The sequence below is a fragment of the Xiphophorus hellerii genome, chromosome 6 (genome assembly GCF_003331165.1).
Source record: "Xiphophorus hellerii strain 12219 chromosome 6, Xiphophorus_hellerii-4.1, whole genome shotgun sequence".
Taxonomy (NCBI): domain Eukaryota; kingdom Metazoa; phylum Chordata; class Actinopteri; order Cyprinodontiformes; family Poeciliidae; genus Xiphophorus; species Xiphophorus hellerii.
This window is the reverse complement of record NC_045677.1, coordinates 26,804,742-26,830,097: the sequence shown is the minus strand read 5'-3', so window position 1 is coordinate 26,830,097 and position 25,356 is coordinate 26,804,742. Positions and strand designations below refer to the sequence as shown.

General features: G+C 38.1%; 1 protein-coding gene across 4 annotated transcripts in view; it reads left to right on the top strand.

Annotated features, from left to right (window-relative positions):
• pard3ab (par-3 family cell polarity regulator alpha, b) overlaps positions 1-25,356 on the top strand; it is a 257,273-nt gene that overhangs the window by 68,414 nt on the left and 163,503 nt on the right. For all 4 annotated transcript variants that reach the window (XM_032565195.1, XM_032565196.1, XM_032565194.1 and 1 more), the window contains exon 3: positions 20,104-20,287. In XM_032565195.1, coding sequence (XP_032421086.1) covers positions 20,104-20,287 — 184 coding nt within the window. The remainder of the gene's footprint in view (positions 1-20,103; positions 20,288-25,356) is intronic.

Genomic DNA, 25,356 nt, shown 5'->3' with positions numbered 1-25,356 from the left:
GGTTTGTGTAAAAAGAGATGAGGGAACTTTGGGTACTTCTAAGGTAGAAGCCAACTTCTGTGTGTTCATGACTGTGAGAGAGAGACATGCCAAATCTTCACATGCGTTCCACCTCGGCTTGGATTAAAGCCTAAACTAGCAAGGCTAATACCATCACACCTTAAATCCACTCTCTTACTCAGAGGAACCGCTCTAAATCTGCAAGGGCAATATTTAGAGTGAAAAGAAAGTCTCTGCTGCCTGCAGGATTCTGGGTTTTCCACTTGGTGCCAACAATAGTCTAAACGTCTGCTGGTGTGATTCTTTAAAGGTTGAGGCAGCAGTCACTGCATGGTTTTCATGCTTCACTCGACGTAAGGGGGCTTTGATGCAGAAAAGGTTTTAAAAATAGCATTTAGTTTGTTTTGTTATAAGCGCTGAATGTATCTGAAATTGACTTTTAAAGATCAGTTCATTTCAGAAATTAGATTTAGTCAGTCCAACTATTTTAGATTTTGATCAGGAGACGGCCCAATGCAGTCCAGATCCCAGGATTCCTACTTGGTCTGTATTCAGTCTTTGGTTGTTTGATCCATCCGTCTGTTTGTCCGTCCGTCCGCCCCTCTGTTTTTCCCATCCATCCCTTTTTCTTTCTGCTTGTCTGTCCAATTTCCTCTTAATTCATCCATTTGTCTGTCAAGTCTGTCCTCTTGTTTATCAATTCACCCACCATTTGCTGTTTGATGGTCCAGCTGTCCATCTGTCCATTCGTTTATTGCCCTGCACTGCTAGCTTTTTGGTCCATTTGTCCACCCGTCTGTCCATTTGTTGGTCCATTTGCCCACTTGTAGGTTAGTCTGTTCATCCATTTATTGGTTCACTTGCCTGCTTCTTTGTTGGTCCATTTGTCCACTTGTCCGTCTGCTTGTCGGTCCATCTGACCATCCATTTGTTCGTTTGGCTGTCCGTTTAATTTTTTTAATTTCCCTGTTTGTCCATCCAGTTACTTGTCCATACATTTTTACTTCAAACCATTCATTCACAGGACGGAGATTTTTACTCTGGTGAAAGTATTGAATGTTGACATGGAGAAATCTGTTGAACCTAAAAAAAAAACAGTTCTTTAGCTTAGCTGCATAGCTACAGCTACAAATCAAATACCAACTTCAGCAGTGGTAGCCAGTCACATTGTATGTAAATGTTTTCTTTATGTCACTCTTTCAACATTTATTTCACATTGTTTCCAGTTATTAACCCACTGAAGGATGCAGTCAGTATGCTGTTTGGGATTTCTCTTCCCCGATTTCCTTTTAGGGTAACGAACTGTCCAAACTAATCCAGTGGGGAAAAAAATCCTTATTGACCCTACAGAACCTTAACTAAGTCCTGCTTTGTGTTTCTCTTGGACCGATGGGAGTAACTGCAGCATAGTGGACAGAAAACCAGTGATTTATTCAGTAATTTGGGATAAATTACCAGAATGGCATATTTATGTAACCACAATCATTTATCTGAACTTTATCTGTGTGTGTTCTGCATGTTGCTCTCTCATATGGCAGTAAAATCCCAGCTGGCTTCATCATTTGCTATTTTAGTTGTATTATTTCTTAATCCAAATTAGGAGCAATCAAACCATTTGAGATGTAATTACTATGAAATGGACTCAGGTTTTTCTAAAAGCGTAAGCAAAACTCTAATTTCTCATTAAGTGGCTGTCACTCCTGAGGTGCTCCCTTGGCCCTTAATTACAGCTGAGCTTCTGAGTCGTCCGCCTGGCTGGAAAAAGACAGTAAATCTGGGTCATTTCCACAAGTTGAGATTTAAAACCCTTGGCCAGACTTAAATGCATATAAACTCAGATGATTTGCAGAGAGGCAATGTTTTCCATGTACACTGCGCAGCAGAGTGGTTCTGCAGATTTCACAGGAGTTAACATGTCTGGTATTAGCGCTTATGTTCCCAGTGGTGCTGCTTTTTTACAAATCCACTCTAGATTTATGGTACCAGCGCAGCCCGGCACCAAAAGTTGCTCTGCAAGTTTTCTTTAATAAAGCCTTCAGAGGAACAATCACCGCGGTGCGGTTTTGGAAATTGATCACGGCGTACTTACAAGACCATATCATGTGGCAGTCTGTGAAAGCTATTATCAGCGATTATTGTTGTTGCTTTTGATTACAGGACGCATGTAGCTGCAATACGATGCCAGAATGACCCCAGGATTTCCAGCCGTCAGCATGTTTAACCACAGCTGAGTGCTACAAATACTTCTCCAGGGGGATTGTCAAGATAGTTTCAAGGTAAAGCTAGAAGAAGATTGTAGATGGTTGGAAAAGCTGAAGCCAGTGAAATAAAGTTTAACCTGAAGTTGTTCAGCTGGCACCGTGTAAAAGGTGTTTCACCAAGTCATCAGAGAGATGAAATGTTGACCCAAACTTCCTGTTCAGATGTTTTCAGGTGTTTCTAAGTGATTGTAAGGACAGGAGGTGTAGATCTAACAATGGTTTCTTCACAGTCTGGGAAACTAGTTTCAACGTCTGGATTGGGACAAGAAAGGAAAAATGTACTGGAAGAAAATTGTTTTTCCAGAGTATATTCCTTATCCCGTTGCCCTTATGTTGTTTCCATTTGTCAGTTTGTCCATCCATCCTTTCATCTGTTTGTCTATCATGTGTTTTTCTCTTTGTCCACGCATCTGTCAGTCCATTCATCTGTCACCTCACCATCCATCTTTCGTTCACCTGTCCGTTTGTCCATCCATACGTTTTTTTAGTCCATTACCAGCCAGCCAACACTGATCATACTTTCACCAAAAGAGACCAGTATCTGGTTGTTTTCCAAGTTTATTTTTGGATTTTCCTTGGAATAAAACAAGTTTTAAATGTGTGAACTCGGTTTAAATTTGAAAGCTAAAAAAGAGTTGCAGATTTTGTCTTAAATGAACAAACTACTTCTCATTTTTGTAGTAAAGGATTATAGAACTGGAAAAACCTTTTTATTATTATTGTTTTTCAATGTTTGACCTGCTAGTAAAACCATTTTGCATGTTTTGAAACATTTCTTTGCTGAGTGCTGAAACTTCAGTTCAGATCTTAGTAGCATAAAAAGGATAAAAGTCACAAACAACACAAAGTGTGAACAAGTGCAAGTAAGACCATGTAACTTGTACAATAATCTGCTAGCAGCATAATAAATAGATACTGCAGAGTCAGTGTATTTCACAATACCCACAGGATGAAATTATTGCACTTAGCTGTGATGTTGCAGTTTTCCGTTGAGACTTAGCTTCTTCTATACCACCTGGATAAAACTGAGCAGCAGTTAAGAGTTGCAGCTCCAAATAGACCCGGAGTGTCTCCCAGAAGGCAGCAGAGTAAACATGTGGCTACCGGGGTGAGCTGAATCCTCTGTCATGTTTGCAGCTTTCTGCAGGCTTCAGGCTCTGTGTATGTTTGTTAGAGAGGGTAGCTGTAGGTTGTTGATGTTCTTTTCCCATTTAATAACCCTCTGTAGTGTGTTTTTTTTTCCTCCTGTGCAGCTCATGACCCGAACCAGGGTGGTTTAAGAGAATACCTTTAACAGAAACATCTGTAGAAACACAGTAGCAGCTGCTGGGTCAGATTCAGTCCTCTTTAGTGGCTTCAGGAAGGGGAACCCAAGCTGCACTCTTTTTCACTGCTTGTGTTGGCACTTTCTACAAGATTTGGGGAAACATTTCCCCTGAAATGTGAATTTACTTCCTAACTATAGAGTCTGAGTTCTTCTTTCTTTGGAAAATAAGAGTCATTTGAAAGACTCAAATGACTCAGAGAGTGACTTGTATATAAGCAAGAACCAATTGATTTACATTCTCCTCTTCCCATTAGCAAATATTTTGTTTTCAAATAGTAAAGTGCAATTTAGTTATAAGGCCTGGTGTTTTGAAGTATTTTTGTTATTTTTCTAACACAGTTGTGTCATAATTGTTTTTGTTGGTATATCAAAGGACTAAACACACAGCCCTGAGGGACGCCAGTTTTAAACATCACGGCTAATGAGCTATCTATTTGTACAGTTTGAACTTTAATTACATTATTTGCATTTATGGTAATATAACCTTACAGCCCAAATAACAACAAATAACTTGATCTTACTGGCATTTTAGTGTTTCATTTCAATCATCAGTTTATAAATAAAATCAAAGTCATTTAGTCCATTAAGTCACTGATCGTTAAATAAGTTCTCTGTGAATGTTTTCTATCACACTCTTTGTAAACCAGTCAACCATACAACAAATACAGAACTTTATCAACTAAACCTAACAATACCTAGGTACAAATTTGTGTAGCTGATTTAAAATTCACTCAATATCAACTGATACCAAAGCCTAGACAAATTAGGATCTATTGTCAGGGTGTCCATGCATCCTTAAAACGCTGGACGGTGTTTGTTTTCGCCTCTGGCTCACTTCTTTTACCAACCAATTCGAGGTTAAGCACATTCTAAAAACAACTTTTAGACTTGACACTATGGTGGCTAAGCTTGTAGAGAGCCGTATGCAGTGCAGCAATCACAAAACCAACAGGAACCATAGAAATTTTACAATTTGTGCTGTGCTTTACTGCAGTACAGCAGATTCCCACAACCATCCCCTTTATTTAATAGTATTTTTCCTGTAAATTTCATTAAAAGTGGCATTTAAAAGGCCTTAAAAGGTCTTAAATTTGACTTTCTGAAACCTGCAGCTACCGTAAATGTGTTCTATCCTTAATGTTTTTTTAAATTAGTTTTTGCTTTCAAGTTTAAACTTTACTCTCAAAATTCCTAAAACTTTAAATGTATGTTCAAATAAAAATTTAGTCATATGAACTCAGGAAGAACGCATCGTGTTACTTGGGCTTTTGTTAGCTGACGTCTAACAGAAAATGTTACTTCCAGGCTCTTCTGCCTCCATTTTCCCACAGTCTCTAATCCAGCTTATTTCTCGCTATAAAAAGAGCAGTTCACCCTGACCTGATGGCTGTCTTGTTGTGCAACAGAAACTGCCCCCGTCACTCGAGCCAGGGTGAGCCATGCCAGCTGTGTTGCTACACTCGCACTCACGCATAGATCTGCTCTCGAGACACAGTCGCAGCGCGTTTTCCAGGCCAGGAGAGTGACAGAATGATTCCCGGCAAGGAGAGAAGAGAAGCTGTCCAGTTCTCCATGTTCTGAGTGTCACAGCCAGAATCTGTGAAGAAATCGCTCGCTTTAGAGCACAGTTGGTCTCCGTCCAGACTCCTACTGAGAATTGGGAAAGCCTCTTCCCCCTCTTCACTCCCTTTCACTCTCCATCTAACCTCTTCCCCTCCTTTCCTGTTTCTTATTTATTTATTATTTTTCCCTCTTTGCTTGAACTTGCCTTGATCAGCTAATTTAATCCATGTGCACTTGTCCTAATTCTTTATGCTGTCGACAGGTCGTACATCCACATTATCTGCATTTTGTCAGAGTTAATATGATAAATATACATGTTCTTATGAGGTTGGCATTCAGTCTCTGACACAGACTTCTTTCATAAGTTAGCTTTAACTTTTAGCTGATGTTTAGGTCCTGGTTTACCGCGTTTCGCTTTTTCTGGTGCAGAATTATGACGCATGTCTCACATCAATGACATAAAAGTAGAATAATATGTGACATGCCTGTTTAGACTGCAAACGCTTTGAAAGCATTTATATACGTTTTTGAAATTAGTATCTCATAAGGAAGCAGTACAGATATTTTTTGGGTTAAGAGACTGAATTGGGCAATTCAGACTCACATTAAAATAATTGGCACATCAGATTTTTGCAACACTAAAAAAACCAAGAATTATAGCCAGTTTCCTTGTAAATCCATATTTGTTCAGCCTTTTTCCAACTGCCCAATTCATTTTTCATATTTACTACACTAACTGGTGGCTGCAGCTGCTAAGTCATGTTCACACAACACGCAAATTAGTCCAAATCCGCATTTTTTTGACCGTATGCGATGCATCTGACTTTTTCACTGTAGTGAGTAATCGGTTACTAAAGTAATTTAGTTTCAGCTCTATTCATGATCTAGCAGGAGGGAGTGATTACTTTCTCATATAGGGCCAGGTAGGTTTGGAAACTTTTTTTCTCTTGAATAAACTCATTTACAGAAACAAGTTTGAAGTCTTACTTTGATCGGATCTCAAGGTGAGGACTTCCATTTTGTGCCTGGAGCCATTAGGTCCATATGCTTGTGTGCAGTTGTGCTTCCTTAATTACACCAAGTATCCCAAGCATCCACAAATCAGCGCTGCACACGGCGCAACATCTGCAGCAGCGCTGTCGCCTACTAAGTGTTGATTACTCCCACAGAAAACAGGTAATGGAAACTAAATGACTAAATTTAGCCCTACGTGTGACTAGCACAGATACAGGGTGATGTATGGCGCTCATTAGCGTGCAAGCTAACAACCCTTTCACCCCAACCAACTCATCACGCTCTCAGACACGCAGAGATTGTGTATTTTTTTATTAATTTAGAGAAAAGGCTGCTCTGTTTTTCAATCACATCTGCATGCACTATAAATACTGCCTGGAGATCAGTGCAAGCTGCCAAAACTAATTAAATGAAAGCAAGGTAGACTTTGTTAAGGTGCTCTCTGTGCAGAGCTGTCTAAGTAGGTTATACCTGACAAACCTTCAGTTTAATTCAAAGTGAAGCGTTTTAATGGTAAAACCCAGCAAACGCTGCCTATAGATTTTAAAAAGAAGAGACTTTTCAATGAAAACAACATTTTTAACTTCTTAATTGACATTAAGTTGGATAACTTCATTGCTACAATTAATTATATGTATTAGTTTCTAGCAGACAGGAATGCAAAATAAAAAAATAATGTGCCTTTGCAGAGCCAGCAGGTGGAAAAAACATACAGATTAATTACCCATTAAATGACCCTGATAGTGAATGTTTTGTTCATGAAATAAATCGTACAGTAGAAGTTATCTAGTTCTATATTTCCACATGTTTTTTAAAGGTTTTTTTGTTTAGGGCTCTCATTTCGGGTCATTAACATGGACTCAGAGTTTTGTCATGATATTTTGTGTTACCATTGTGAAAATAATAAAAGTAACAATTTATTGCTTCTTTTTTAGGTAACTGAATGGTTGTGACTGTGTGTCACAGCAATAATAGCCCCACAGACACAAATACTGATCTTGAAAAACATTCCTCTTTGTAATACATAATATCTAAGCTGTACACAACTTAATTTAATCATATTTTCACATTTATTTGTATTTATTGATGCTCTTATTAAACAAATAGTGGAACAAATATTACAGTCAATAATTTTTTGACAATGCTGTCAGTTTTGGAGGTTTTTAAACATTAATTGTAACTTACCTTGACAATGATAATTCCTATAAGAAATTTATCACGATACATTTCTGATCCGCTAATTTTCCACAAATAAATCGAAATTATTTTTTACAGAAAAATCTGTGAATAGGGGAATCCAAAAATACTAAACTTAGCTTTTTAAGTGAAGGAAGGATTTCACAATTATTTCAAATATGTTGTTCACTTTTATCTGAGTTTGAAATAAAACCTGATGAAATCAAAACTTACCAGACTTAGAATGAAAATTGCACCTAAAGTCAGGCTTAATGGCAGCGAAAGCTTTTATCTTTCTCAGCTGCAATTGTTTCTTAAACATGAAAATGCTGAAATAGTAATGAATTATGTTTTACTTTCATCTAATGTGCCTAGAATATGTGTAGTTTTATAAGGTTATTGCTCTGAACTCCAGCTGTTGCATAAAGAAATCCATCAAAACAAAGAAGATTCGGCAGATTTTGTTGTTTGTCAGATGTGATTTATTTTCTGTTTTGAAGCAGAGTCTCTGTGAATGCTGCTGATTTAATGAAGCTTCTGTTCTGAATAAACCCCACAGTAACCTGAGTGCATTTATCTTCGGTTTGAATTGGCTCAGTGGGAAACATACCTGCTCTCATTGCTACGGCGGCACTTTGCCTCCACCGATCACAGCAGACGACGGCTCCTCTGGGTTCATGATGCAATATGACGGTTCAGGCCACAGGAACATCTTCTCTGTGTTTCTCTGCCTCTGCGGTGGATTTACTGTCTGCTCTGCTACATCCAACTTGAATTAAACCCACTTTTCATTCACTGGAAGAGCTCCCAGCATTATATCTGCTGTTTTTATGTCCAGGACAGTAAAATGTCAAACTTAGACCAATTCTGCTTGATATTGGAAGCACTAATTCAAGCAACCAAAGTCACCTGAGTGACTGTTTCGCTGCATATATTTACATTTAATGAAACATGTGTCTTTGCACTTTGGCTTTAAAGCCGGTCATGTTTTCTAAGATACATTTTGCAGGTTTCTTATTATGAGTCCAAAGTTTTAAGCTTTTAAATTGTTCTTGATCAACAATCCTGCAGAACTGTTCATTATTTTCCATACTGGTCCTTCAATCTGACAATGACTTTTATTCCTTTATGTCCTTCTATCATTTCATCCTTCCATCTGTCCTTTTCCTTCCTTTAGTTCTTCTTTCTTTCCTTGTTATTTTTCCTTCCATGAATCCTTCCTTTGTTCATATCTTCCTTCCTTTTATCATTCTTTCCTTTCTTTATTCTGTCTTATCCTCCATTTTGTCTTTCTCTCCTTTCTTTCCTTCCCTTTTTCATCTCAGTCCTCGGATCTGACCATGACTTCTCTTCCTTTGGTGTGTCCTTCCTTTCTTTTATCCTTCCTTTATTCTTTCTTGCTTTCCTTTTATTCTGCCCTGGTTTCCTTTCTTTTATCCTTTCCCTCTTTCCTCTTTCTATCTTTCCTTCTTTTTATCCTTCCTTTAAGCCTTCCTTGCTTCCTCCTGCCATCCTTTCTTTACTCTTTTTCATCCTGGTCTTTGGATCTGCACATGATCCAATTTCATAAATGTTTCCTTTCCTAAAGCCTGCTAAAATAATCTCTTTAAATCATAGTAAGTGTAATAACTCAATATTTTGCAGCTTGAATTGAATCTAAAGGAGTTAAAACTCTGGAAAGTAGGAAGTCTGAATCTTCTACAGTGAAGTAGAGAATGTGAAGGAACCCAGTTAGAAAGGAAAACCTGTTCTGGACGCTGCAGCTTCTTGGCAAAAGGAGAAACAGAAAAGAAAATAGAAGATGTGAGTTTATCACAGTAAATATCTTCCTGTGTCCAGATTTTCCCACTTCTCTAACTCGCCGTGTCTTCTCGTTCGCTTCTCAGCCCAAGGTCTCGCTGTAAATCTTGGTTATAAAACCAGAGAAATATCTAACAAGGGACTTGAGTCACCACTCAGCACGACTCTCATTCTGGGGATTAAATTACATTCAGAGCCTCTCTCTCTTACACTCCGTGACCGCGCCGTCTGATTTTCATTTTGTCGCTTTGGCCTTGACTCAGGCTGTTCGTGTTTCCCAACATGTTCTCCATCGTCTGGAACAAAAGGTACGTTTTCCCACAACGTCTCATTTTGGCCCTAATAGCTGCTTCAATACATATGTTGATGCGCTTTCAGACGGATATTAAAGATGACTTATTATATACAGAGTTTGTTAAAAAAAATTTTATACTAAATCATTCTTGATTTAGTGTAAATCAAGATTTTTTTCTGTCTGCTTAGTTCATTATGAACTACAGTACTTAGGGCGTCTTGTCACTTTAAATCCAAATAAGCTGCTGCTAGCCACGCCTCCCACCTCAATATTTATCAAGTATTATAGAACTGTACATCTTTGAAAAGCAGAAGTGGAGCCTCCTGCACAACCAACAACAATGCAGCAGGTTTTGGCATAGTTTTAATTTAATAAAAATTTTTTGTTGTTTTTTAAGCCAGTCCTAATATTGATACTGTATTTAGGTCTTTTATTTTTACATTTTGTCATTTACTGTTTTTATGGTTGTTAATATTTCAGAAGTATTGAGCACAGGGCCATTTTGAATCATTTTCTATTTGTATTTATTGTTGTGACGATGTAAAGTTTCCTGGCAAGTAAACTGACTCACCTCAGTGTAACCAAACCTACCTAAAGTATAGATACAGTTGATTGATTGATTGCAAGTGGTTTCTGGAGGTTAAGTCGACAACAAAACACTTTTTTTTATTCAGCAGCCATTGTACAGTTCATACAGCAGAAAAAACCAGCAGACCAAACGTCTGAAATTTTGCTTGGGTTGGTCGGTAACCGGTGGGATTCTGCTGGGGTTGCTAGGTAACGGGTGGGATTCTGCTGGGGTTGCTAGGTAACGGGTAGAATTCTGGTGGGTTTGCTAGGTAACAGGCGGTGCCTGCTGATTTGTGAAGTTTAATTGTGAAGGACTTTGAAACGGCTCATTTTCCAGACACCAAGGAAAAATTGTACCTATTGCCAAAAAACAACTGGGTGTCTTTTTTTTTTTTTTTTTTACGCTTGGGCTGTTTGTAGAAACGGTAGAGGCTCAAATGGAAGTAAAAAAAACTTCCATTTGGGGGAATCTGTTAAGCAAAATTCACATTTTGCATAACAGATTCCCTTCAAAGGCAGAGACAGTTTTGAACTGACCGCCACCAAAGTTTGTCTGCAAAGTTACTGAAAAAATGGTCTCATACCTGTGTAATGTCTCATCCAATTCTCCTTCATTTGATTCGTGTCCTCCTCTTCCTCATCTTCTTTCTTCGCCTTAGTTTGAGTTTCTGTGTGAACTTGCAGAGGTCAAGGTGTCCGTCTGCTCTGCCTGCTCTGCTCTGGAGCAGTCTCTGTGGGAGTTTGGGGTTGGCTGCTCTTCCACCTCCTTCAGCTAACTTTAGACACTCCAAATGTCACCTTTAGACTTTAGTTTGGTTCTTTTTCAATAAAAGTTGGCAAAATTTGAAACAACTTGTGTTGTGGATATTGCAAAAATATGGGCAAATAACATTTTGGTAATTATACTTGATTGTTGTTGCTTAGATTATTTTTCTAGTGCCAGTAAAACTCTGAAATGTATTCCTCTGAAACTTGTAGATAAGTCTGTCTGAATTGATTTGAATTTATCTCGACTGTGAGAGTAATGGACAACAAAATGATGGCGCTCTAGCAAGATCTAATTTCAAATGTGTTTTTTATTCATTGCTGGAGTGAAATGAATAGAACTTGGATAAAAAAGAGCATTAGTGCTTCAGGGAATGTGATAGATAAGGAGGAAAACTTGATAAGAGAAGTCGATGTCAGTTCTTATGCTTTACAGTTAAAACTGTTGGATTGGGGTGTAGGTTTTTTTTGTTTTAATTTATTATTCTTAAATTCTGAGGAGGACCTGGCCATCTCTCTACTGGCTCAACTATGAGGTCTTGGATTTGAACCAGCAGTCTGTCTTTATTCCAAGCCAAACTGCTTGTTTCTGTTTCATGAAGCGCAGAAGAAAACCTTTCCACATCCATGGGAAACTTTCCAAACATGTCACAATGTTAGGCTGCTTTTCTGCGCCAATCTATGAGAATGGCTGCTCTGGTTATGTCAGATGTTTTTTACGAGCATTAACGGAGAGGTCCAAGAAGAAGACGGCCAATTCTTTGCTTAAAATAGTGAGATTTTCTAACTTTCAACACATGTTTTAGGAGTGTTTTCATTTGAGGTGCAGACTTCCCAAAAGAGGGAAATTAATGTGCTGGAAAAATGGCTTTTCCGTGACATTTACCATAGATATTACATATATCAGTTACAATACCAAAACCGTGACAAGCAAAATAAAAACATTTTGTTCTGCAGTAAGTCCTTTGGGCTTTTGCATTGTTCAAACCTTGCAAACAAGGATTGCAAGGTGTCTGAGATATGCTAAAATGTCTTAAATTCTCCAGCCATTCATCCAGAAATCATCCGTTAAGCTCAAACTACATTCTCTCATTCGTAAAGCCGTTGAGAAATCCATCCACTAATCCAGGAATCCAACCATTTATCAAAAAAATTCAATTTAATTCAATTCAGTTTTATATATTTCCATTTCACAACAAATGTTTTCTTGAGTCATTTCAATCCAATCACAGATTCCAACTGGTTCTGGTTATCAAACAGTGCACCAAGTTCAATTTATTATTCTAAGAAATTTTCTCAGTTATGGACTACCAGCTAGGGCTAAAACAATCAAATTAATTGCGATGAATCGATTGTTGAAATAATCGTCAGCCAATTTAGTATTGATTAATCGTTAACTGGACTAGACTAACCCAAAAAATATTTATATTCAGAGCAGTAAGTACGCCAAAACTGTACAAAATTTAAATCCATTTTGCATTTAATATAGTAAAACAACTTTATCTGTAACCATATTGTTTTTCAAAAACTTTCCTTTGGCCCAGTTTTAGCTTCACCTGGTTCAAATTCGCTAAATGTTGCATTTTTTAAAACAATAAAATGTTTATTTGTTTTACTTTAAACACTACCAGACCAGGTGTAGCTTTTATGAAGAGAAAAATAACCTACGCCTACAGAAACTAACTATATAGCTCAAGATAACCTAAGCCAGTGTAACTATAAGCTTTATCAGAAAAGGACGATTTCTGATAACTGACTCTGCTTAAGGATGACCAGTGGCGCCCTCTTTTGGATGGCGGGTGCACTACAAAACTGAAAGAAGGTCTTAGAAGGTATTTAACTGAATAAAGCTCATTTTAATCTAATAAACCATTAATCGCCAATCGTAAGTGTGTTAATTGTTTGTATTCGTATTATACACCTACACATGGACAGATCCAAAGCACCAGATCTTCAGCTCGGTTCTTCCACTGAATTGGTAGAATTCCCCTCTAAGCTAAAAAAAGCAAAGAAATCTGATCATTTCTGTCTCAGTGTTGGAGCAATAAATCCTTACCGAATAAAAAATGACAAATTTTATTAGTTTGAACTGTGGCAAAGGAAACATAATCTACTAAAACATCATTATGTTGTCTTCTAACGTCTCAAGTTGCCTTTAGGAAATTATTTCTGGTCCGTCTATCTCCCGCCCACATTGCCGTATATCTCTATTTAAAACCCGACTCCCAGCAAAAACATTGTGGTGTTCTGACCCAGGAGTAACACTGGTCACTGCCTGTCTGTGTTTCAGTGGTTTTTGGTTCCCCAATGTTTTGAAGTCTGTCGTTTTTGGGCAAAGGCTCACTACTGCTTCACACTTCACCAAGAAAAATGTTACAGTCTGCACCGTCCCGACGAATGAGGAGAGTCTGGGAAAGACGCTTTGTTTCAAAACGCTGTGCAGGCCAAAATGTGGCTGTGTCTGTTGCTGACATCCTCCTGTTTCTTTCACTCTTAGACATTAAGTTGTTTTTGTTCATCTGTCTTGCAAGCCTACAGCTGGGTGGGTGAGGATGAACAGGGACATTAAATTCTGAATCTTATAATCTTAGTATATGAGGAGTTAAATGCATAAACTTTTCACATTACCATTCCACTTCACAAATAGGTGCTACTTTGTGTTGATCGATCATAAATAATCCCAATAATATATTTTAAAGCTGCAAGGTAATCTCTGCCACACAGCTGTTTTTGGTCAATAATAGAGATAATGATGATAAAAATGTATGTTAAAAAAATTATATATATATATATATATATATATATATATATATATATATATATATATATATATATATATATATATATATATATATAAAGAAAAATGTAAATATGGAAAAATAACATGACAATAATGCATCTTTGCCCTGGATCCCATTTTATATTATGTATTTTACTAAGCAGTGGACCTTTGGGATTCACGTACTTATTTGAATTTTTCTGAAAATCATGCAAAATCAGCAGTTTCGCACAATTTACACCCTAATGTATAATTGCAAGTTTGTTCCAAATTTTCCACTGAAATGGTAAGAAAACAACATTGGGTTTAAGTGATGCTAACGTCCACCTGCAGGGGGCAGTATATCTTTTTTCTGCTACTCTGCTGCTGCAGCCTTGCTTGATATCATGTTGTAGTTTATGATGAATAAGGTTATTAAGTTATTTAAAAGATAAAGATGTTTGTAATTTTTTTCTACGGAGTTAAATTAAGAAAAATATAGCGAATTTCCTTGGAAGTTTTTCTAAAGTAGCAAATCAAAATCAGCAATTTTTAATGGCATAAATGTCACAAAACGATTGCGAAATCACAGAACAAATGTTTAATAGTTCAAATACTCTTAGACATATATATTATAATGCATTAATACGTAGAAAGAGTAGAAATTTTGCTAGCGCAACCACAGAAGCTAATATCTTCACTCTTTATCTCCAACCAATCAGCAGCAAGGAAATAAATCCCGCTTGTGGATTGGCTGCTTTGCAAATGGCAGCCAATAGGGTGTCAACTAAGCTTGAGCCTTCATATTTCAGCTTCCAAAGCAAAATTTTTAGGCATTATCTATGGGAAAAAAAATCTAGATCTATGTTTCACAAAAGAATCCACCAACTGAACCACAAAAATGCGCGGATTATCCATAAACAGTTTAGATTTATTTCCTGCTGCTTTAGTTGAGACTTTTATGAGACATTTTCTATTACGAATTATCCATCTTTACTTTATCCTTATTTTCCAGTAAAACATAATTTCTCAAATACGATGTATTTTGTCTGGCTTTAACGCTCTTACTGGGTTCATTGGGACTCGAGTGTGTGTGTTTATCATGCAAATACTTGACAAACTGCAGGCCAAACGCGCCAAATTTCTCTGTTTACCCTTCAAATGACTGTTTACGTTCGATTATATTGCAGTAATATTATATGCAGCCCCTTTCTTACTTTTACAGATTTTACTCCTGTGAACACAAATGAAGTAGATTTAGACACAAAGTTATGTCATGAAAAGTTTTGCCCATAATTAATTTGGCAACAAAGACCTAACCCATTTCCAATCAGTTGTTTTATTCTAGATACAATAACTTTACTCCAACCATATAAATGGAAACGGGCTTTAATTTCTATCTTGTGACTCCAGTCAACATTTTTACTTAAATTGTAAGTGACGGGAAAAATGTTCCCTCTTTAAACCAGCAGTCCTCTCTTGATTTTATGTCCTCTTCATCTGCCATTTGCAATTACAATATAAACCAGCATAAAGCTTGACACGAGGGGAAACCACTTCTGTCGGTTTGTGTGAAATTGCAGTTTTTAATGACGAGCGAATAAAACGAATCAGTCGCTGAGCATCGAGAGACGGTTGAGGCAGAGCTGAGGCAGATGTGATTTCTTTAACGGCCGTACCTCATAAGCCCTGTGGTTTGTGATGAAATAAAAGCGGGTAGTTGCTGATGTGGTGCAAGCTGCGACTTTTCTCCGGCTAAATCCAACCCCATCCCTCCAACACCAATCTCTGAGGATTAATTCCCCTTTGGGAGACCCGCGCTCACCTCTCGCCGGCCCGGCTGCCAGCTCACTGTTGGAGCGAGCCACGGCTATGATGATGATTTATGAGCTGCAACAGAAGTGGACTGACTCACACTTTCCATTGTAGTTTATTTTTCGATTATTGTTTGATGCTTTTCTTTTCTTCTTTTTTTTAAAAAGAAGTTTAGAGGAATTTCTGAGCAGCAAAGTGGAGAAAAGTTGAACCAAACAGACTTTTAGACTCTCTTTGCTTGCTCATCGCTTTGAAGGATCATCGAAACTCCTTAACTAACTCCTTAACTACTCATTTGTTGCTATGGTAACATGTTTGCGTCTTTGAAAGTGTGAAATGAATAGTATAAAAGATCCAGTTCTATTATTCTTTGTTTTTTTCTAAGCCTAGTTATCACACCATCATGAGCCAATCAACACCTGTTTCTTAGTTCACAACGTCGGTTTCCTGAGGTAGCGCCGGCCCTGCTGATTGGCTGTCACACTGTGTGTGCGTGTGTGTGTGTGTGTGTGGGCGTGTGAATGTGTGTGGGGGCGGGGGTGTGTGTGTGCGCGTGCACTGCTTTTTTCCGTGGCAGGGTCAGGGTTATGCTTGTCAACAGAGCTCAGCCATTAGATCTGAGTTGGAGCAGTTTCATGGACAACTGTTCACTGAACAAAACACCTGAAATAAAACAGGAAGTCTGGAGGGAGCTGCTGTCAGTCGAAGCATTCTTTTTACAAAAGAGTTGGGAGAAAAACTGGCATTGAAGATGATGTAAAATGTTTAAATTCAATGCAGTGGACCCCCAACTATTTGCGTTTTATTATTCATAGATTTTTTTTCCCCCACTAAACTCAAAATAGTTTGTGGAAAATTCACATTTTTGCGGATCTAAAATATTCAAAAGAAAATGCAGCTGGGAAACTGGCATTCAAACTTCCAGATCATTTCAGACCTTTTGACTTCCTTTGACTGAAATGTATTGCAGAACGTAGCCGAGCGTTTGAGCAAGTTGTTGCATCGTCATGGCAACCCGATTGTTTACATCCGTTAATCAGACTGCAGTCACTCTACCAAACACAAGGTGTGCCGAACGGCATGAAAAGCAGCAGATCTATAAGCAAGTACATTAAGACATTAAGACTCTAAAATATTTAATATTATCTTTGTTTGTGCATCACTCTTCATTACTGTTAGTACACCATAATATTGCTCACTTTTGGTGGAAAGTAAATCCAGCATATTTCCAAGTTTCTGTCCAAATATCAGATAATGATCTTCTTAAAGGTTGACCGAAATAAAAAAAAGTGATCAGAGTCAATGGTTTGGTCTAATTCTGCATCCAGAGGTTAAAAAGAGCCCGAGTTAATCTCTTGATGTTTTTTATCAGAAGCTCAGGTTGCAGTTGTCTTCTTCAGTCTGTTTAACAGAAACGGCGATGGCAGTCGACACTCTGAGAGATCTGCATCTGCACAGAAACACTGCAGGAACCTGAGTTGGTAAAGATACTTTCAGAGTCCCTGCAGCTGCAGCTCGCGCTGATAAAACAGGAGAAAATGAGAGCAGAGCTGCTTTTAATATTGAAACATTTTACTTATTGCTTGTTTGTAATATAGAGGCAGTTGGGTGCGTCTCTTGATGCTGCGCAGGAACAATTATTTCTGACTGGTCTGAAAGGCTTTAGGCGTGTTTACTGCTGGACTTATCACCGTTACAACATTTGTTTCTTATCAGCTTCCCTGCAGCAAGCTTTTGTTTTCCTATTAGAAAAATACGTAGTGCCGTGTCGTGATCTGAATGTGTGCATATTGTAAGCAAAATTATCTCAAACACTCATATGTTGAAGACTATGTTGAAAACAATTAAATGCATGTTTTCTGGTCGCAGTTAATTGGATGAAGCAGAAACTTTTCAGATTCCTTTGGGCTTTTTCTGCAGCCACAGAATGATTGAAAAACACGTTTTAAAATGCAACTTTCAGACTTCTTAGAGGGTTTAATAACTTGTAAGGACATTTATGAGGCTTGCTGGGTGTTTTCTCTGCTTTCTTTGTTTTGTTTTTGCCTTTTAATTGAGATCAGATCGGATCAGCCTGAACACATTTTTCCTATATAGTGCACTGCAGCTGAACTGATTGCCTTGTAATGGCGACCGCATGGGCTGCAGCAGCTCTTGAGGCTGGCTGGGGAGTCCTCAGGGAAAGGTCCGAGGAAGGGAATGTTTCCCTGACTCAGCTCCTCTGGACTGAGTTGAGCTCTAATGAGGGAAGAGTAGAAGTCCTCTGTCAGTCACACATGCAAGTTTTATATTGCACACATAAAAACACACAATCCAAAACAAAGAGAAACCTTTTTACTGCTTTTTCCCACGTGTGTTAGTAAAACATGAACCACACACACCTGAGCAAACATGCTTACTGTTAAGTTTTACCGTTTCTCTCCTTCGTGCACACACACTCCCAACCTTTCACCGCGTCTACATGTATAGCCTCAAGCTGCATAATTCGCTAATTTGAACTAAATGTGTTCACATTTATGTAAAGGAGCTAATTGGAAAAATGTTTGGGTGCCCTGGAGAGCTGCTGCCGCTCATCGGGGAGTCTGTCCGGCACGCTGTAAAACTCCCGGGCTATCAGACTAAATGTGGCTGCAAAGAACGTTTAATGTACCGGAAAACTGCTGCTGGGGGTTGAACCATGTGCCTATCAGCGTGGGTTGTGACTACATCTATGCTACTGTTCATATTTTAAAGTTTTATAAACTCCAATTGAGATATTTGTCAAATATTAACCTTGAAGAAATATGGATTCAGTTTATTATTGAAATAATTTCAAGTCAGTCTGACTTTTAAGCTATGAGCTAATTATTATATCCATGATTCCCTCTCTGTCTTCTTGGCAGCTATTTAAATTGGCAACAGTCAAAGAACATTAGCTGCAACTACAGTAGATTAGAGTTTCAAAGTTAGCAGATGTGCTAAAGCGCTAAGCTAAATCTTAGCTTCCAGATTAGCGGAATGGCAAAAATGTAGATATCAGTACATTGCTGCCTTTTACTCTACTTTCTTCCTTTTTCAAAAATAATAAAGGTAATGGAGCTTCACGGCCTGTTCAAATCTAAGTGCACTAAACCTTTTTTTAATTTAGCAGAGGTGCTAAACGCTAAGCTAATCTGGAAACTTTAGCTTCCAAATTAGTAGAAGTGTAGATTTCTGTCCTTTACAAGACCTTATTTTTTTTCCTCCTAACTTTAAAGCAGGGGTGTCAAACTCCAGTCCTCAAGGGCCGCTGTCCTGCAACGTTTAGATGTGCCTCTGCTGCATCACCTGAATAGAATAATTAGGTCATTAAGACTCTAGAGAATGAAATGGCTTAATTACCTCCTCCTTGTGTAGATACACAAGGAGGAGGTAATTAAGCCATTTCATTCCAGTGATTTGTACCTGTGGCACATCTAAAAACTGCAGGACACCGACCCTCGAGGACTGGAGTTTGACACCTGTGCTTTAAAGGTATTTGATCTTCAGAGCTTGTTGAGCTTGAACTCTCAGGATATAGAGAGCAGGAATAGCAGCATCTGAACGTTTCCCAAACTACTAACCTCTCCCAGTTATCCAGAGATCTTCCTTGCTTGACTTGTGTTTTCTGGGATGAAGGTGCATTGACTTATTGTTGTGGGTTATCAGTTTTGGTTTTCTTTTCATCCTATCTATGCTGATTGTCACTCTACTTGGGACTCCAAAGCAAAATTGAGCTGTAAATGCAATTGAAAGGAGACACCAGGACATCTCGTTAGCCTCAGACGGTTTTGTATATTTCTCCTGTTTGCCATGAGATGTTTGACAACTTTTTTCTTTAAATTCAGCCTTTTTCTTTCTTGCTGTTATGGATAATATTTTCCGCATCGCGGCGTGAACTTTTGACATTATCAAGCTCAGCTTCTATATCAGATCTCACCACGAGGGACAGCTGAAGGTCTGAATTGGCAAACGCTGGATGAGTTTTTCATTTTCTTCCTCATTTAAGTAGAGCCAGCTGGGCCTGGTGGGAGTCGCAGAGCGACACCACGAATCTCATCTTTAATCTAATAAAGGGGCTCTGCGGAGGCTGGAATTAATCAGACCTGTTAGGGAGAGGAGCTTTGAACAGGAGGATGATGGAGAGAAAAATCGTGGAAGCATTTTGAGCAAAAAGAGAATCCGATTGGACATAATGAACGAGAGTTGTGTTGAAAGAGAATCACCTTTTTCCTCCAGGCTGTGCGTGTGGTTCTGATCCATTTCAGCTACGATGGGACCGTCTTCATATCTAAACAGAGTTTATTTCATCCCGGGCTTTAATTTCAGCGTAAAAACATGGAAGAAATTCTGAGTATTGATTGGACCAATTTCAGAGTGAAACATTACCATCAAAAGATCTGATTTAGTAAGAATAAATTAGATTTATTGAAAAGCTAAATAGTCTGAGTTTGACTTTCCACTGCATGTTTATTTAAAACTTTTTGTGCTTTTAGAGTATTTAGATATTTGGGATTTTTTTTTTCTTTAAGTTTCATTAACTTGAATTTAAACTCGGAGGCTGATTTCAGATTTCAGATTTAAATTCTTGTTGTTTACATGAAGGATTCAGAATTACTGTGGAGCTTCCTCTCTTTTTTCCCATCCATCCATCCATCCATCATCCATCTGTATTTTTTCTCCTTCTCCATCGTTCTGTAAAGCAGTTTCTTAACTCCGTTCTTCATTTCCTCTCTCCTCCCGTTCTTCTGTCCTCCTGCAGCTGATCGCCGTCTACGACGAGCAGGAGCCCCATCACGGCGGCGACGGAACCAGCGCCAGCTCCACCGGGACGCAGAGCCCCGACCTGTTCGCCGCAGACCTCGGCGCCGGCAGCGTCGCCTCGGCGTTCCAGCCCTACCAGAACGCCAGCGAGATCGAAGTCACGCCTTCGGCCCTGCGCGCCAGTGAGTCCCGTCACCAGAGGAGGAGAGTGTGTAGATGCAATTAGAAACAAAGCCATTACTTCCAAATGATCAATTCCTCTCACCGTATATTCTCCATGTTGTCGTCTTTATTGAGTTAAATGTCAGGAGCTACAGCAGCACACAGTAAACCCAACAAATCACCTTATAACCCCACGCTGTAGCATTGTTCATAAATTCAGGTAATTGGACAGGAGGCGACTTTTTTCAGGCGCAGTTAGCCGTTTGATCCCCGGCCAACGTGGCTAATTGGTTCAATCCGAAGCATCCTAAATCAAATTTGTCACTGAGCGCGCTCACCTCCGTGGTTTTCCCTCGGTCGGGTCGCTGCTTTGGCTCTAATTACCATGAGTGTTGACAAGAAGCTGCTGTTTCAGTTTCTATCAAGCAAACAATTTTAAGCTGAAACAAACAAGAAGGCAAAGAGGAAAAAAAGAAGAATCATGCGTAGTGTAGGTGGGCAGAGTACCCAGAAATTATAGCACTACTTCAGCGTGTTTTTACTCAAGAAAAAGTAAACGGAGCCGTCCAAGAAATTACTCGAATAAGAGGGAAAAAGTATTTAGTAAAAAGTAACTGATCAAATTATCAATCATTTAACATTTAAAAATTACATAATCGGAAAGGCCAAGATATACAGTTAAGTAGAAATTTTTGTATTTTAAGAACAAAAATGACAATAATTCATATAAACAACAAAAATAACAAAATCAGGCAAAAGAAAATGTTTCCAAATCAGTTTCCTTTATTAAAAAACTTGAACAAAAACCGCAGGTGTGTGTCTGTGTCTGGTGAATTTTTGTTTTTCATTTAGTGGATAGAAAAGCCAGGAATTTTACTCAAGTAAGAGTAGAAACACTTCTTACTAAAATTACTTAAGTAAAAGTAAAATATACAGTGCAGCAAAAATGTGTTCCCCCTCCCAAAACGTTACTCAAGTAAATGTAACTAGTTGCTATCTAACTCTGATTTTAAAACACATTAAGCATCAACAACTGCTCTCACAATAAACACGAATGTTTGCTAGATTGGGAAAATATGGGGACTGAAATATTGTGGGGGGGAAAAAGGTCAACATTTGTGTCTGGTAAGGTTTCGCAATATCAGATAAAAGTAAATACGGTACTGTTGCTGGAAGTTGCAATGAGGGTTTCAGTAGCAGCCATTGTTGTGACTCTTTACCGTTACAGAAAGTCCCCACCACAAGTCATGAGCTTTATCGGCTCTGTCATTTCTGTAGCTGCGCTTCCTTTGGCCAGTTTCACAATTTGACATTTCAAAATTAAATGTGTTTAATGGAAACACATTGCAAATAAATCACATATGTGTAAAGCTACAAAATGCAACTCCTGACTCGGTACCAAGCTGTAGCCAATAGGAAAACTCAAATGCATTAGCTGCCTTTCAACCCAAAGGGGGCAGCATTGAGACGGTTTTGGAGCGAATGTAGCAGAATTTAACGCATTTAAACAAAAATGTAAATTCACACAGAAAGCTAAAGATAGCATCCATTCTGCTCTATTTATACAGTTTATCTACCCAGAATAACAGTTGATTTGGGGTTTAGTTGCTATTTAAACATCATGTTTTCTTTTTTTTTCCCATTTTGAAGAGTGATGGAAAAGAGCCGTTGTGTTTTTTAAGGTCATGGATTACCAATTAAAAGCTCTCAACTTTAAAAAGCAAAATTTTAAATAAAAAAAATGCTTTGGTTTTAAGAAGTGCTAAAATGTACCATTTTTATTTTTTAAAAATTTCATAAAATTTAATGTTCATAAATTTAATGCAATATGAACATGAACATAGGTTTACTTCTCTCAGAATATCTGCACTAATTTTAAAGTTATAGATTTTTATGCAATTGTAATGAAAGATTTAAAGATAACAAACCTACTGTATATAAAAGCATCTATTCAGGTGTCTGGTCACTGCAGTTCTAATTGCATTTTGGACGAGATGCTGAACGTGAATTTTTCTGAACGAAACTGAAATCTTTGGCATAATTACACCTGCCGGTTACATCCAATTTAGCCGCCTTCATAATAAATTCCAGCCCTGCCTAATTGACTACACAGAGTCTCATCAGCTGAATTTTAATGCGTGTTAAGCAAAATGTCTGACACGGAAGAGAGGGGATTTGATTAATTTTCTTTTTGAGCGAGTTCCTAATGAGAACGGCTCAGAATGACTGATTTATGCTGCAGGAGTTTCAGCCGCTGGACTCTGGGCTTCGCTGGCCCAGATTCTCAGATGAACTCACTGCAGAGGCGGCGGGTTTGTAAACTGAAAATAAATCAAGTTTTAGAGATCACTCAACAAAACTCATGCAAGAACTATGAAGAAGTTGAAGAAGTTACACCTGGTATTGTTGTTTTCTCTCTTTCCCGTCATAATGACGTGTTTTGCTGCATCCAGATATCGTTAATAAATCATGTTTTTCTGTTTTAGATGTTTAGAGAATGATCATTTTGATCAAAGCTTTTGAGCAGCTTCTAAAATAATTTTGTTTGGTGATTTGGCTGTGTTAAAGGACTAAATATGCATAATTTAGGTAATGTTTGTGTTCAAACAGAAGAAGGAGACTATTTGTGCACATACACTGGAGTTAAAATGCCAGGCTTTTTTAGCTAAATGTGCTTAATGGGAGATTTTTTTTTAAGTAATTTGAACCAGATGAAGCTAAAACTGCCATTTGAGGAGTTCTGTAAACATATTTACAGATAAATAAGGATTTTTTACTTGACAAATTTTTTAATATTTTTTGTACAGTTTTGGCTTAATTACTGCTCTGAATATGTTGGTTTTTTTAGCAAATGGACTTTTTTTGAGTTTGTATACTCCAGTTTAACCGATTACTACTTTAGTAATTTAGTATAACTGATGGGAGGTGAGAACTCAAGAAAAAAAACTTCTTTATAACTCGTTACAACTTTTTGAAAGGGAGGAAAGGAGATTTGATCAAAAGTAATCTATATATCAAAAAAAAGAAATGTTTTTACATTTTTATAAAAAATCTCGGGTCAAAACTGCTAAAACATTTACTACATAAAGGCATTCTGAAGCTCACTGTTTGTATGGCCAAATTAGGACTTTGAGTTCATTTCTATTAATTTTAATAACATTTATGCCTAACAAGCACATTTAACCTAAGCTACGAACTATAACCAAAAGTTAAATCACATTTTACCAGTAAACATGAGAAAGGGGGCCTGGACCTGGCTTTGGCCCCTTAGGCCTGTCTGTCTTCAGAAAGATTGTAAATACACCAGAAAAGGTCCTTATTAGAAAATATAAACAAGCTCACACACACAAACACACCCCGATGTGCTGAATCAACAGATGATGCAGCTGCTTCTTTAAAGACGTCCAAACAAGTGAACAGATTTACAATTGGACAGTTGAGTAATGGTTCACAAACCCACACGGAGCCATAGTATTCCACTTCAGTTTGCACCAACACACACCCACACACACCCCCACACACACACGCACCCACACACACAGTTTAACAAAAGCAGGAAGTGTTGCGACACAAAAACAGAGTGATGCCCAGACTCATCAGTTTATGAGAGAACGAGGAAATAAACAGCCAGGAGCACAAACACACAGTTGGACTCAGTCAGAGCTGCAGAACTGCTGACCCAGTACACAGATCAGTGTTTCTGTGTGAGCAGCTTCCCAGCAGAACATGGGAACCGGACCTCTTGGCTACCAAAAGACAACACTTTTATTTAAAACGTCTGTCGTTTTATAATCCGTCTCTTCGATGTTTTCTGAGAAGCAGCAGATTTTTGGTGTCGTAATGGCGTTGTGTTTGCTGTTCCTGTTGGGATAATTTAATTATTTTTTACCCACATGATGCGACTTTTAGATGAAGTGAAGGGTTTTAATGGAAGCCCGGAATAAATCAGATTAATTTACCAGAAGATCATGATTAATGCAGTTTCATTATGCTGCCCTCCAGTCTCATCAACCATGACTGATGACTGAGCAAAATACAGTCCGAGGTTCCAGAAGAGCAAAGAAAAATATGACATTTTATTTATTTTTAACCTTAGAAAAAGAAATTCAACTCTGGAAAACATCTCATAGGCTAATTGACAGATTTGAGTTAAGTTTTTAGGCACACCTGTGGATGTTTTTTTAAAGATACACCTGGTTTCTCGTTGGACACGATGCCTAAAAGTGGAAATAAATTAGACAAGATGTTAGGAAGAGAGTTGGGAACAATTTCCAGAAGCTGGAAGGTGTTTTGTTCATCCGTTAAAACAAATATAGGTAAGTGTAGACTTGATGGGAATGTCCAATCATCAAAATGCCCCAGAGATGAACGGGTTCTGATCCAAAACGTGCAGATTAACGCCAGAACAAAAGCCAAAGAAAATGCTGCTGATGCTGGAGAGACCTTGTTGACATGGACTGATTTATTATTTACTAATCCAATAGAAAAATAAAACAGTCAGATTGCAGTTAGGAAATGTCCACAGGGACAGAAATGTTCATTTTTGGAGACATGTCCTGTGGTCTGATTAAACTAAAGTGGAACTGTTGGACCATAATCACCATTGTACCATCCTAACTGTGAAGTACGGAGGTGGAAGCATCATGTTCTGGTGCACTTCATAAAATGGATGAGGAAAGAACATTATTTGGAAATATTGAAGCAGCATCAACCAAGAAGTTAATACTGCTTCTTGGTTGGATCTTCCTAATAGACAAAAAAAGTTGATGTTTTCGTGTGACCATCACAAAGATTTCGAAGACATTAATGAATAAATATTTTCTTTCTCCTGTTTTACAAAATATTATTAGTTCTTGTGATTCTAACTTGCATAAAACAAGAAAAATTTAGTCTAATTTACCTTAAAGCTCCAAAATGTAACTTTTATTTGAAGAAACGTTTGGTACCGGAGGGTGATTGACAGCACCAAGACCCGCCTTCTGGCTCTGATTGGTTGTTTCTAGTTCTAGGAGCTCAAATTTTTTTCACAGATTATCTGTCTCATAATATTCCATCACAACATGACGTTTTCAACAAATATGTAAAAAAA